Genomic DNA, 14,702 nt, shown 5'->3' with positions numbered 1-14,702 from the left:
TACAGTTTCTAGGATGAGTTTCTTATCCCATTCTCCTCTACACTCTAACAATATAATGTGTAAGTTGGTGTTATCAAGTCCATGTCTTTGGCGTTCCTTGCTTTGGACATTTTCCGTTTTTAGTCAATATGTAGGTTGGTTAGAAGGAAAAAAAACAGCAGCAGCAAAGAAAGAAAGCACAAAAATTCAAAGCAATCACATAAGGGAGTGAAAAGGGGAAAATTCTGAAGCAAGTGTGAGAAGTGTCCTTTCTCATGAGACTCCGGAAGATGATGCTACAGGCAGACTACAGACATAAAACCATGGAAAATGGAAAAAAAAATCAACATAAATATAACCAGCTCAGTAGCCTAGATGGTAAGGCGCCCGCTTTGAGACTGGGAGGTCGGTGGTTCGCGCCCCGGCCGAGTCATTCCTAAGACTTAAAAAGTGGTCGGCGGCGCCCTCTGTTGGCTGCGGCTGCATCGGCTCGCTACAACGGGTCAGGTGCAATCGACATTTCGTTCTGTGTACATTGTTACACAGAATGACAATACAAGGAAATTATTATTATTATTATTATTAACTACCATTACACAGAACGATTATTTCTAATTTTATTTTTGAAAAGTTATTAATGTTTTGTTAGTAGCTATGCTTTACACTCGGCTCCATGCCATATTGCCACAAAATGTTAGACCACAGTGTTGTAAGCAACACATGAGCTGATGCCCCTGTGTGGTTTCTTGGTGTTTTAAAATGTTTTCGTTATCAAGCTGTTGCCCGTACATTATCAGAGACAACTTTATGGTGACGAAGCTTTGTTTTATATCACTGCGCTTTTTGTTTACCTTCGCCAATCCCATGCTCCCACTAGTATGAATATTTTAAAATTAAGTCAGATCAGCCTAGGGCATGCACATAAATATTAAAGGTGCCATTTTTCACAATGTAAATATGTTAACTTTTGGAACAGCAGGTCTGTCATTTATGTTGTGTACTCTTCAAACACTATAAAGGGTCATGGAATTAAAACCATTGCACAACTTTCCAAACTGTATCTACTTAAAAAAAAATTCCAATTCCTATGTTTTACCATATTACACTGGCGTCTATGGTAATTTTGCCCTTTTTAGTTAACATGCTGTTGAAATGTCATATCAAACATCGAACGGGTAGGTTAGACTTTACAAAACTACAGTAGAGCAAAAATAAGAAATTTTAAAAAAACACACACTAGCACTTTAAGATTCATACAACCACTTTTTTTTTTTCTTTAAGTTTTTGCAGTGCACTTCTGATCTGATTTCTGGTGTATGTGTAAAATAAAACTCGAGAGTTTTGCACAACCAAAGAAAAAGTATAACTTAGCATTTATAGCAGAAAGAAGTGTTGCACCCGATGTAAGACTCAAGAATACTCTTAAAATGAGCAATAAAATTAGTCATGTTCAGCCGATTTTTCTGTGTAAACTGGCTAATGTTTTTAAGTTTAGGACTGAATATTCTACTCATACTAAAAACTTGGCAGCATAAACCCATTTATTTGCTACTTCTGCGAATCTTTGTACAGTTTAATTTCCATCCATTTATGAATGAATGAATGAATGAATGAACTTTATTTCAAACATTAAAATAAAAAACAGGACAAAAACAATAACTCAACAACAAAATAATGTTATTTAACATGTTCGAAAAGATGTAGTAAGAAGCAGATGCTGATTTTCCCTACCCCTTCATCTTCCCTATTAAATATAATTTTAAAGATCCTCTTCTCCTCTTGTGTCTAATATAACAAAGTCTCATGGATATACACATTACATAGATCTAGATTGCTGTTGCAGAGTTAAATAAAAGTTGATGGCCTCCAATTTTAGGGCACCCTTAGGTGTAAAGACTGAATAAGACGCATGAGCTTCTTGGGTTTTGTTGGGGGCAGTAGGAGTAGCACACCCACAATCAAAAGCTTTTACCTGTTGGTTACAACAGTAATAGCCTTACGGTTTTGGAAAAAAAATGACAGACAAGGGATTTGTTTATAAAGTCGATTGTTGATGGTTTTCATACGAATTAATTTTATTTTCAACACAATACAGCATTGGAGCCAGTGTTTTTGGTCAGTCAATTGCTGCACTGTCATCATTAACATGGACAGTCACGTTTTCTACCCCACCCCACGCCGCACTGGACAGCATTCGTGTGTTTTCCTCCTCTTATCTCCTTGAGAGGAGAAATGCTGCATTTTTTTAACAGCCATCAGTGTTTTTGATGGATTTTTGAGGAAGCTCAAGTTGTTCCCAGCACACTAATGAATAGGTTGTGTTTTTCAAGTCCTGCTGCTGATTATTTTGCATCAGTTGTTTAGTTGAGGTGTTGTTCTGTCACCAGAGATGAATTTTCATATTTATTTCAGAAGAGCAATTTTTTCCTTCCCGTTCTGACAGTTCTATTTGGGGGTTTGTGCTCTCATAGATGTTCAATGGTGGCAACACCAGAGCTGAGCGGTGAGGTGGCTTGAATACTTCAACTGTGGACTATGAGATAGATGAGGCTTATGTTTATTCCATTCGTTATACCCTGAATAGAAACATTTATATGAAATTATGTTGACATGGAGAATGAACAGTGATAAGCCTATTAATCTTCTTAATATGGCCATTGACATTCATAATAGAAGACTTCCCGTAAATTTATGGTGTCTTTCTGATTTTATTTGTCATTCAGCAGTTCATTGGGTCTGGTTATCATCGCTGTTAAATATAAACAGGTGCACAATGGTGCAACCCTAGTCAATGATTTTTACTTAAAACCCATACCACTGTGTTTGTCCTAGCACTTGCACTCTTAACATATCTTGTTACTTGTTACAAGTGACCTCATGTTTAATAGAACTTTGATGTGGGTTAGATAAAAAGTCACAAGATGTATGGAATCTGACTCACATCCCCTATTCTTTTACATTATAAGCTTACTTTGTGTTTTAGCTTTTCAACACAAGAGACAGATTTGTGTATATTTTTCCTCTCAGACTTGTGACAAACTGTCCGAAGTCCAATGTTTATGAACTGACAAGTATGGATGGGTCTTGGCACAGTTCCGCATCTGTGCAGTTGACCTCTAGGATTACTTTTTTTTTTTGACATGCAACTTAAAAAGCCAGAGTAAAAGCCCACATTAAACCACACCACCTACATTGCATATAACAGAATTTTATTGCAATATGTATTCTGTGTAGCACTACAGTATTTGGGATGCTGCTGGAAATGTGAATTTCCCTCCGGGGATGAATAAAGTATCTATCTATCTTGCTAATCCTATTTCTTACAGCTGCACTTCTAAAAAGAAATTGCATCAGATGTGGGCATATACCTATGTGACTAGTAGAGGTTTATATGTGTAAAAAAACTTTTAATTAGCCCTTAATAAACCAACCAAAGCATTAACAACAACCCCAAAACATCTTCTCATTCCAGATATGAGTGCGTGCACTGGTTTACAGGAAATGTTGTTAACCGGCATTTTTGTGACAGTAGCTCTTGAAACCCCACGGAGTTTTGCTTCTTGCGTGAGGAGGCTGAGCAGAATCACCATGGTCTCCAAAGAAAGACGAAATCCACTTCCCACTCCACCCGGCGTCCCATGCGATTGCATGCGATCGTTTCGTGTCTGGGCTCTGCATCTACATCCTTTGTTTTTTTTGTTGTTTTTTTTCTATAGCAGAGAGTTTTAATCTTTGCCCAAGGAGCAAGCGAAAAGAACAGACAATAAAATGTTGTAAGAACAGAGCAGGATGGAGTTGAGTTGGAATGTCTCATTAGCATTTCCTTGTAGCTGTCGAGAAGGCACGGAACAAGCCAGGAGTAAATCGGGATTTGTCTTATACTGCCGCAAAGTATTATACTACCTGTTATGGTTAAGTCTCTCAAGGCTGATCAGAAGTTGCTCAACTTGCTTTGCTTGTGTTTCAGAGGGAAATGAAGGAGCAGCTGGCCACCCTGCAGGACAGCGAGAAGGGTCACACAGAGGCCCTGCTGCTTTTGCAGAGACAACTCACTGAGACCAAGGTACTGCAGCAATTATTGTCCTCGACAGAAACACATTTTTGTACTCCAAGATTTTAAAACGGCAAATCTTTAAATAAAAATTCAGACCTTCAGTTGGCCATCATGAATAAGAGCTGCTTGCCTTCAGGGTAAAAAAATATCGCCACATTTTGAAAAAGTAAAAGAAAGGTTTACTTGAAAGCATTATCTTGAGTATTTTTTCTGTTTCTTTACAACACTGCAAACATTTCAGTGATTCAGTTAAGACATCAGCAATTTTTTTGCCTAATTCCTCTTAAAACATGCAACCAAAAAACTGCACAATCCTTTTTTTGCCATCAGTGACACTTCAATGAAGCACAAGTTTTCCCGAAAACCGTCTCTATCGATGGTTAAATTGACGTCTAATATTACAATTACACACTGCACCAGGCTTCACACATTCAGACCAAAACGCCTCGGTACACCTGCAGTGCTGACTTGTTGCATTGAATCACTACCTTTCAGTGCGACACTAACATATTCTGTTGATGTGCTTTAACTGCAGGATACAGTCCCCTCACCCACTCTTCACTTCTGATCTCATTAAATTTCCATTCACCACATTAGTGCTTATGGATAAAGGCTTTGAAAATAACATTTCGCTTTCCTGCCTTTTCCATACTTTCATTGTCCAAGTATCTCACTGTGGCTTGTTTGTGCATACAAGATGGAGCAAACAAACCAGCCACTGAACGTTTTTTCTTTTTTTTTTCCAAAACCGAATATACGGTATTTTTCAATTAGGCACAGAATGTGTAGTGTTTCTCCCCACAATTATGAAAATATGTTACAATATATTCCACGCACTTGGGCTTGTTTCCCTTAGAGCGCTGACATTGAAGGAACACAACACTTTTAAAATGACGAACCACATTAACACAACATATGAGGCCGGCTCCTAAACAGAAAGCGATTACAGTGAACAGATTGTTGCTATATGTGTTTTTGCCACTTTTGTTGCAGTTGGTATATTTTTGTTTAGTCAGCTCCCCGTTAGCTTCGAGGATGTTGAGTTCTTTCCTGTTTTATTTGGTCCTGGTTGGCGCTTGTTGGCTGTCCACCATGTATTATTTGGCCTGCAAGACTGGCTGGCATTGGCGCCAATTTGGCCCTATCCATTGGTTTATTCCCAGCGTGCAACGCCTTTATCACCGTTTGTCGTTGGTTACCAGTTAGCCTGGCTGCTGACTGCGAGTTCTCCCGCCGAGGCTGCAGCCGCCTTTCGTTTCCGGTTATCCCCCTGCTGGTGGCTATTGGTGTTTTTTGCAATAGGGCCCCTTTTTGGCTGCTCTCTCTTTGTTGTACCATTACTCGTCCACCTTCAAAAGGGCACCTAGGCATTTTTCACTAAAACTACCTAAACCTCCTTTGAAACACTCTTCAACAAACAGGTGAAACAATATGGCACCTGGCTTGCTAGGGTGCTGGTATCCCTCCGATGACATCACAGCTGAAAGACGAGACCTGCTGTCTTCAAATGGCATTGTATTGTAAAATTGTTGGTGTGTGTGTGTGTGTGTGTGTGTGTGTGTGTGTGTGTGTGTGTGTGTGTGTGTGTGTGTGTGTGTGTGTGTGTGTGTGTGTGTGTGTGTGTGTGTGTGTGTGTGTGTGTGTGTGTGTGTGTGTAAACATGTACTATTTCCTCACAATTTGCATGTTTAAGAATTTGGGAATACTTTTAAGTTGTGGTCACCTCACACCACATTCCAAATTTGAAGCGGTCTTTGTGTTCTCATCACTTACTCACTGGGGATTCTTTCGCAAAAATCCGTAGCAAGCATGCCTTTATCAAGTGTCTCGTCTCCCAGGGCTAAAGACACCTGCAGCATGTCAGCAAGACTGATCGTTGAGCTGTTTCATCCGCCCACGCTGCTCATCAAGTAGCTAGGAGGGCCGAGACGCAGTCCGCCCTAATGTCATAACTGTCACGCTCTTTGACAAATCGCCACATTTAATCGTTTCCCACAGATGGGTGTACCTGCCCCTAACCTAAGTATGAGCTGGGAGTTTTGGGGGAACTTTAATTAAATCCTAAAAGTTCAGATAAAAGATGGATTGTATCAGAGGTCAATGTAGTTTTTGATGAACCAAAGCAATCTACAAAAGCACAATAGCACCGCATAACAACAGACTAACAAACTGGGGAAAAAAAACTAGTTTGAAAAATCTTTATTTAGCAACAACAACAAAATCAAGTGAAGATATAACTAATCATCCTTGTAAAAAGACATACCCTAATTTGTGTTTAATGCGCATCCCTAATTTTTGATGAATAACATTTTTCACTCTACTCAGATCAAACTAAGCTTTGCATATCACAAATGAGGCACCGACCACTATTGGCATTTGATTTAAACTCGGAACACAACGTTAAGTGTGCCGGTTCTTAACCACTAGACTGCTGGGGTACAGACAACACAGGAAAAGGCATTATATTTGATCTCATTATCACACTTTTACTCACAGTGCCATATTGCTAAATACGGGAGCCACGATTAAAATCATTTATTCAGACTAAATCAAACTTTGGAAGACAATTGATGAAATATATGGTAAATTTCATTTTGGTATTGTGTTCATAGTTTACATTGACAATAAATTATTCAACAACCTGGTCACGTGAATCAAAACGGTGTGATGAGACTAAAACTAAAACTTTTTCTATGTCCTCTAACCACATTGGTCTAGTGGTAAGAATTTGTGCGCTCACTGGTGCAATCCATGTTCAGATCTGGTTGCATTAAATGTGATCTGCAATATTATTTGACTGATCAATCCTTGCTCAAATATGGTAACGTACTGCCATACAACCTTGTGTGTATCACGCACTTGGAGTTCTTTTTTAGGGTACAAAGTGTGCATTATACATGAATAAATACGGTAATTCCCAAGATTGCTAATTAAAATGTGTTAAACTATCGCAAACTTTGTTTCATAATAAGACCGCTATAATTGAAAGTTGTATGGTTTTAATAAATATATAGACTAGAAGACAATGTTCCCAAGATGTCCTTATTTCCAAATGCACTTTGTCCATGTCTACAGGATGCCTGTCAGCACTACGCCATATGTGACGGTCCTAAATGATACATTTCAGGGATTAGTGTGTATTTAATTGCATGAAGTACTCTGTTATTTACACCCAAGTGTGAAAAGGGTTCGATCTAAGCATCATTATCGGACTGTGTGAAGACTCAGAAGAAGGGAAAAGGTATACTCCTAGAATTCTGTCAAGAAAGGAAACATAACTCCTAAGAAAATCCATTAAATTGAATTGTATCTCCAAGTAAATGTTCGTAATGAAGGTCATTGTTGGTGTAGTGTGACACGTTTCTCGAAAGTAACGTGGAACGGATTCCTGCTCAGTGAAGGTGTTTACTGTCATCCAACTAGATGTAGTCTGCCTCTCGTTCATTCTCGACGACTAAAGCTCGTGTTTCCTTTGGATGCGAAAAAAAACAAATTTGATGCTCAAGGGATTTATCTTTGTTGTGAGTGCAGCTGATGCCGTCGTGGTGGATAAAAAGACAATCCCATAAATATGTATGCAAAGGGTTTTGAGGTCATCGCAAGATAGACATGGAATCTGCAAACCAAATATTTAATAAAGACCATCCTGTTGTGTTTTCCTCCTGCTTCAACTTGACAACCTCATTACTGCTTTTTGTCTAGCTACTTCTTAAAGCTGTGTTGACGTTGCTCGGATGAGTCATTCTCTGTGAAACCGTTCCTTCATTTCTCAAATCTGTGAGCTCAAGTGTTCTGCTTTAGCACCTGCTGTTTCCTCCAAGTTGTTCCGTTAATTTGCGCTCTATCTCGGCAGCCCTTGATTTGCTGCTGTGACAACCTTTTTTTCAAGTAATTTTGAAAAATACTGGTCAATTTGACACTAGCCTATAATTAGGCTTTCCGGGTCAAGGTTGTGTTAATCATGGGTTTAATAACCGGTTTTAAGGTCGCAAATGGTACCAAAACAGTGAAGTCCTAAACTGGTCAAGCAGGCAAGTAGTTTGTTTGGCCCTATATCAATGGAAAGGTCACTAAAACTCGGGGGGAATTGTTGTACAGCCGCTGTTCTGAACAGAAATAAAATAACGATTCGTGGTGTTTAAAGCAATGGCTTTATTTTGTTCGATTCCTTCTCATTATAATGTCTTACTCTCATTTTAACTTTACAGTCCTCAGCCAATGGTCTCCGCGCTACCATCAGTGACGCATTTGAACGCCTCCACCGCTTCCTCCGGGAACGCCAGAAGAGCATGCTGGAAGAACTTGAGATGGATACAGCACGCAAGCTCACCGATATTGAGCACAAGATCCAGCGCTACAGCCAGCAGTTGCGTGACGTTAAGGAGGGTATTCAGATACTGCAGGAGCGTCTTGGCGAGTCTGGACGCCACGACTTCCTCGAGGGGGTCGCCGTCACCTCAGAAAGGTAAGGCAGTCGACTTTATTAAAAAGATTCAAGGTCCATCTTGTGGTAAATTTGGTTTGCTTATGTTTTTTATTATATTTTTGACACCTGTCTTGCCGCAAGCATCTTAGGGTATGTCTTTCATAAAAGCAAATGGTAAACGAACAATACAGCTGCAGATTCCAAGCCTACTTTCAACATTGAACACTTGAAGATGAAAACCAGTTTTTGATTGTATTGTATAAGTAAGCTGTATTGTTTATTACTAAAAAATAAACATTTCATTAAATAATATGCTCTATAAAATTAAATAAAGTTGAGTTTAACTTACTTTAGGAAGATGCGCTTCAAGAGGTCCTCCTCCATGGTAAACAGTGGCCGAAAAAAAGCGTTCCAAAAATAATTTCTTAACCACATCAAGCTTTCTTATTCCACTTTCATTTCAAAAGAAACGGCTTGCCTCTTCTTTACACATTACACCAACCATATTGAATTGATGCACGAGATATTAAACAGTTAAATGTTCTTGGCGCGATAGAGATACAGTACACGGAGTAGGTTTACACAAGAACTAAGAAGTAGAAGCCAGATTTCTTTTTTTGGGGTGGGTGCTGGGTGACCTCTCACAGCGCCACACGCCGGTAGTGGCAGAAAGAAGCACTACAGTAATGTCCTCTACTCGGAAAAAGGTGCACACAATACAAAATCTATTTTACAGCAATGTCCGGATGTTTTTCCGACATCCCCAAAAAATGTTCCCATCTACCGTTCTACGTAAGTCAAATGGTCATAAGTAGGGGAGCGTCTTTTAATTTTTTTTCCATTTTTGTTTCAATTTTTATTTTTTAGGGTGACTCTGTCTTAAATTTGATTTTCAAAAAGACTTAAATTCAACTTGCCTTAAGCTGTAGAAACCCTGACCAGGTTTGTGTTTATGTTCAATTTTACAAATCTTACAATTTGTTTCTTTACAAATAAAAAATAAAATGCATAAACCACACTCAAGTCCTTTTTTTTTTTTCAACAAGCATTGAATCATATTTGCTATCTGTTAAGCTAACCAGAAAGGTTCATTTGTAGAATAGTTCATATTAAAAGAACTATCCGATAGTGATTCCTGACAAAATTTAAGATTTGGAACTAATCGCAATTTTTGTGACAAGGCCCGCTAATCCAGGCACAGATGGTGTTTTAGTCACCAAAAAGCAGCTGTTTTCTTTAATCTGGCAGGGTTTTTATAGGACAATTTAATTGAGCTGCATAAGGATCTTGATGCATGAGATTAGTTATTGAGCTAGTAGGATAAAAATGTCCCAAAACATTTTTAAACTTACTCATTTTCTATTTTCATCTGATGTATAAATTATATAAATGAATAATATAATTGTTACAAAATATCTAGTACCATTTCAAATGTAAGTTTCCCTACAGAGATAAAGAATTTTAAAACGGTGGAAAATGTCTCTGGGGGTGATTTAAAACGGGAATTTGGCCCAAACCTAGATTGATGTGGTCCCTGCCCCATCATAGTCAAATGGAACTTTTATGTCTATGACTGAAAAATTAAAGAACGAGTATATGTCTTCTCCGTATATGTGTATAACCTTTAAAAAAATGCATTGGAGACTTTCAGTTCCAGTTTCAATAATATGAGTGCATTAAACTGGATGTGATATTTGAATATCGAGTCTGAATAATACTAGGTGTGTATTGAAAAACCACGGGAAAGTGTTCCTTAGATTGAAAGATGTGGGTGCATTGGAGTCAAATTCCCTGTACAAATAGTATTGTCTTAAAATTGAAGGTATAAAACTGAAAAGAAATAATTTAAATATATATTTTTTTAAAACTATGACATGGCCTTCGAAATTGAGTTGTAACATCCATGAATGAATTGCTTTTATTCTCATTATACAAGTAAAATCAAATTTGAAGGCCTCCTTTTTAGTGAAAGCAAAACAATATCAATATCAAATTTATTCTTAAGCCCACAAACTCTGACGGTTCCTCTTTTGAAGCTAACGGTCTTTGGATTGTTTCACTCTTTTTGCATTAGATCACCTTTAGTGGAGAGATTTACTCCCCGACTAAATATATAGAATCGCCTTTTTAATCAAATAAATTTGTTTTTATGGGTCAAGGTTTATAACGCACACTTGGCAGTACTAAACTCCTAACAAGTAGAATTTCCTTATGCTCCATGATATCAGTACAATAAGCCACTCGCAAGGTCCAACAGGATTTGAGATCATCATCGAACACCATTCAGTCACTCAAGTCAATTAACACTAATAACAGTGAGGCATTCCACCAAAGCGCAAGATTAATCACCTAGTGTCGAGCGAGGCGCCCTGCTATTAGCGAGGGGGCGAGCGAGCGACTTTAAATGAGCATTGATCTGTTTCTGTTGTAGGATTAAAGGGAAGATCCATGAGACCAATCTGACTTATGAGGACTTCCCAACATCCAAGTACATGGGGCCTTTGCAGTACACCATCTGGAAGTCGCTATTCCAAGATATTTCTCCAGGTAAGCAGGGGCAAAGGGAATCTACAGTTTAGCTCATTATGGTGCCGTTTGAAGTCCACATTGGGGCGGCAGTGGCTCAGCAGGCAGAGCGCTAGTCTTGGGATCAAGAGATCGCAGTTCGAATCCCGGCTCCTCCGTGTTACATGTCGAAGTGTCCTTGGGTAAGACACTGAACCTCTAATACCCCTAATAAGCAGGTTAGCGCCTCACATGGCTGCACGGGGAAATGTGAAGCACAATGTAAAGCGCTTTAGGAAGTTTTTACTTGAAAAGCACTGTATAAATGCAGATCATTTCATTTCATAAATGGCATAAAGCGCTTATGTGCAATGGTGCTGCTTTCTTTCACATTTGTGTTGTCAAAGAAATCAACAAGTTATCGAACAGACATTTTGTTAGGCGTGGCCGAACGATCAGTTGCCAATTATCTGCACAAAAATATTTATGATGATTGGTTATTGTTCTATTAAAACAGTGTTCTTGAGTTTCATTTCATCGGGGACAGACAGGGGTGTAGATGAGGCTGAGCCAAATCGGGTTTTCAACAAGTAAAGCTCTGATAAAAACTTTTCACTGTTCTCGATATCGCATTGCAATATCGATCAGATTTCGGGTAATCGTGCAGCCTTAGTCCAGACGGTATAAAAAAATGCAATGTTTTATTCACATTTCCATACAAGCTTAAAAAGTATAAAAATGGTTCCTAAAATGAGGAAAACACAAAGGTTAAATCAATATTGCAGCCTCTGTCAAGCTACTTGAATGGTGCGTTCAATTACGTGGATTTCTTAGATATGTTCAAATAAACAATTCTCTTTTCATCTTTAGTTTTGTTTTTTATTTGGACCATATTTGAAACGGTCCTTCTCTTAGTTTCACCATTTTCATGCTCCACTAACAGAAAACCACAGGCACAAACATGGAATTACTCTCCATAACGCCTTCCCTTTCTGTTTCCCAATGTGTTGCAAGTCCTGAACAGCTCTGATAAAAATAAGGTAAAAGCAGATGGGCGTCGTGGGAAAAAATATAAAGCCTCTTTGAACTCAGTCTGGCATTTTCAACACCTACTTAATGAAGAAAATATTATTTCAACTTTTATTGAAAACCATTAATAACTCCGGAAAATGTAGACAATTTATGCCATTTATCACGCTGGTTGTTGAACTCTTACACTTACTGCACACTTTCAGTCACTGTGTTTCTGCCCATAGCTTGGACAAATGGTAATCGGATCCATAGAAAGTCATTGCTATTTGTGTCTGACAGTGCCGATGGGACCTTCGCCTTCCTCCAGTTTACGAATCACTCTAGCAAAAGATAATTCAAATAAAAGGATTTATTTTTTGTTAGTCCTTCCATCAATCCTCACTTTTCAATTTGCTGCCAGCAAGGAGGGAGGCCAGGCATATTTTTCGCCTTCTCTCCTTGACTGAAAGCCAAATGGAACAATTGATTCTGTTCCAACAGCAGCAAAGACATTCTCCAAACATCTTTAATCTGTTGTTTGGTTTGTTGCTTAGTACAAAGCGCTGCTCTCACCCTACACGACTGAAATAAAGCCGTTTGGGATACTGAATCTTTAATGGCTGAAACAAACGCCAACTGCATCGAATAGCGGCCAAAGCTTTTGTTTTGTCCATTGGCTGGCTGGCAAACAATTCACTTTACCGCAATTTTTAGCCTGAGCTTCCTTCATGGATGTAACATTTTTACAAAATGGGCCTTGATTGGTCAGTGGTCTGTTGAAAGGGACCTGTTGGACAGTAACAAATTATTTTCATTGCAGCAGCTGAACATTGTGGAGCCCAGGAACTGGAGTTGAGTGCAAGTTCGTAAGGAAAAAACAGCAGCAGCAGAAAAAAAACAAAAAACTCCAAACCCATTAAAAAAGTGCAGAGTAGAAAATAATCCGGAGGAGTTAAAGAAGAAGCGACCAGTCTCGTGAGACTCAGGAAGAGAAAATGACAAAGAAAATTAAATTTATAAGAAAACTTTGAAGTTCAGAAAAGCCAACCTTAATAAGTGTATAATTGTTTTACCTTGAAATGTTGTGTTCTGATTGTTTCATCTTTTAGATTATACTATTGGGCCTTAACTTTCATTTTGCAATATCCATATGTTGCAATATAATTCCTAAACCCTAACATTGGGGTTTGTGAAATTCTTGTAGCAAATCTATTACAAAAGAACATGGTAGCATTACAAGCCGGCCTTCTTAAACTGTTTTAAATAGCCATATATTAAACGAAATGGAAGAAAATAAATACAACAACCTGTGGAAGCAGTGAACTCTTTATATAACTTGGATTTATGCAAGGTAACCCTACACTAACTTACTTAAATATGTCCCCCTGACAGTGCCCGGCGCCTTGACGCTGGACCCCATCACGGCCCACCAAAGACTAATCCTGTCGGACGACTGCACCATCGTTGCTTACGGCAATCTCCATCCGCAACCGCTGCAGGACTCGCCACGGCGTTTTGACGTGGAGGTGTCTGTTCTGGGTGCTGAGGGCTTCACGTGTGGCGTGCACTACTGGGAGGTGATGGTTTCGGAGAAGACCCAGTGGATGATAGGTGTGGCCAGCGAGACGGTAAGCCGCAAGGGCAGCATCCAAATACAGCCGGCCCGCGGCTTCTACTGCATCGTCATGCACGACGGCAACCAATACAGCGCCTGCACCGAACCCTGGACTCGCCTTAATGTCAAAAGCAAGCTGGAGAAGGTAGGCGTGTATCTGGACTATGCCAAAGGCCTGCTCATCTTCTACAATGCCGATGACATGTCCTGGCTGTACACCTACCGTGAGAAATTCCCAATGAAGGTTTTCCCTTACTTTAGTCCAGGCCAAAGCCATGCCAATGGCAAGAACGTGCAGCCACTGCGGATTAACACTGTGCGCCTTTGAGAGATCCACCCAGTCCTCGTTTTGATTAACCCTGTGTGGATTTCGAAAGATAATAATCCATTGAAGGGTTACCGGATTTTCCTCACTATAAGGCGCACCCAGTTATAAGGTGCATCCCCAAAAGATAGTCTTATGATGAGGCGCATGTAGTTGTTACTATCCAAGAGCTACTGTATAAGATCTGAAACACGAGCTTGACCCGGATTTCGGACCATGCCTAAAGTGTCGATCATTATGTTCGGGTACTGGCCGGGATTTTCTTTTTTTTTTTTTTTTTTTTTAAATTATCCATCTGTCATTGTACTGTGTTTGTTTTTCTTCTGTGGAGGATATATGATGGATTCTGCCCCCCTCTTGGAATTCCCTCCCTTTCTTTAATCAGCGCGCTCGAGCTCATCAGAAAAAGTCGCGCTTCCTCCCGAGTCTTCACAAATAAAACGTGAAAATTCAGGTTTGCTTCTGGCTCAGTCCCTCAAATCATGTTAATTTGTCGGGCTGGACTAGGCTTTAATACCCGCGGGGTCGGGCGGGCTGGATTTTTTTGGGACCGATTTTACCTCTACTTCTGTGTGCATCCACATATAACCCTAGGGCTCTATATATACTTACGGTATATGTAATGCAATGATTGATTGGATAAGTGTCGCTGACCTAAATTGCAAAACATTTTGTGCAACGGGAATCAAACCTGAGTAGTGGCGGTAAGAACGCCAACACTTATCACTAAACCACTCGTGGTATGGTTGACATTGTCACGAAGTGGAGACCGGACCAGAACGGAGGC

At 39.4% G+C, this 14,702-nt stretch overlaps 1 protein-coding gene across 2 annotated transcripts in view; it reads left to right on the top strand.

The window, feature by feature from the left end:
* Positions 1-14,368, top strand: part of trim62.1 (tripartite motif containing 62, tandem duplicate 1) — a 36,861-nt gene extending 22,493 nt beyond the window's left edge. For both annotated transcript variants that reach the window (XM_088338052.1, XM_088338053.1), the window contains exons 3-6: positions 3,947-4,042; positions 8,242-8,498; positions 10,891-11,006; positions 13,368-14,368. In XM_088338052.1, the coding sequence (XP_088194178.1) occupies positions 3,947-4,042; positions 8,242-8,498; positions 10,891-11,006; positions 13,368-13,918 (1,020 nt within the window). In that variant the 3' untranslated portion in view covers positions 13,919-14,368. The remainder of the gene's footprint in view (positions 1-3,946; positions 4,043-8,241; positions 8,499-10,890; positions 11,007-13,367) is intronic.
* Positions 14,369-14,702: the final 334 nt, after the last annotated feature.

Source organism: Urocampus carinirostris, chromosome 6 (genome assembly GCF_059441175.1).
Source record: "Urocampus carinirostris isolate Australia breed hairy pipefish chromosome 6, RoL_Ucar_1.0, whole genome shotgun sequence".
Lineage (NCBI taxonomy): Eukaryota > Metazoa > Chordata > Actinopteri > Syngnathiformes > Syngnathidae > Urocampus > Urocampus carinirostris.
Note: the sequence above shows the minus strand (reverse complement) of the source record. Positions and strands in the feature narration are given on the sequence as shown.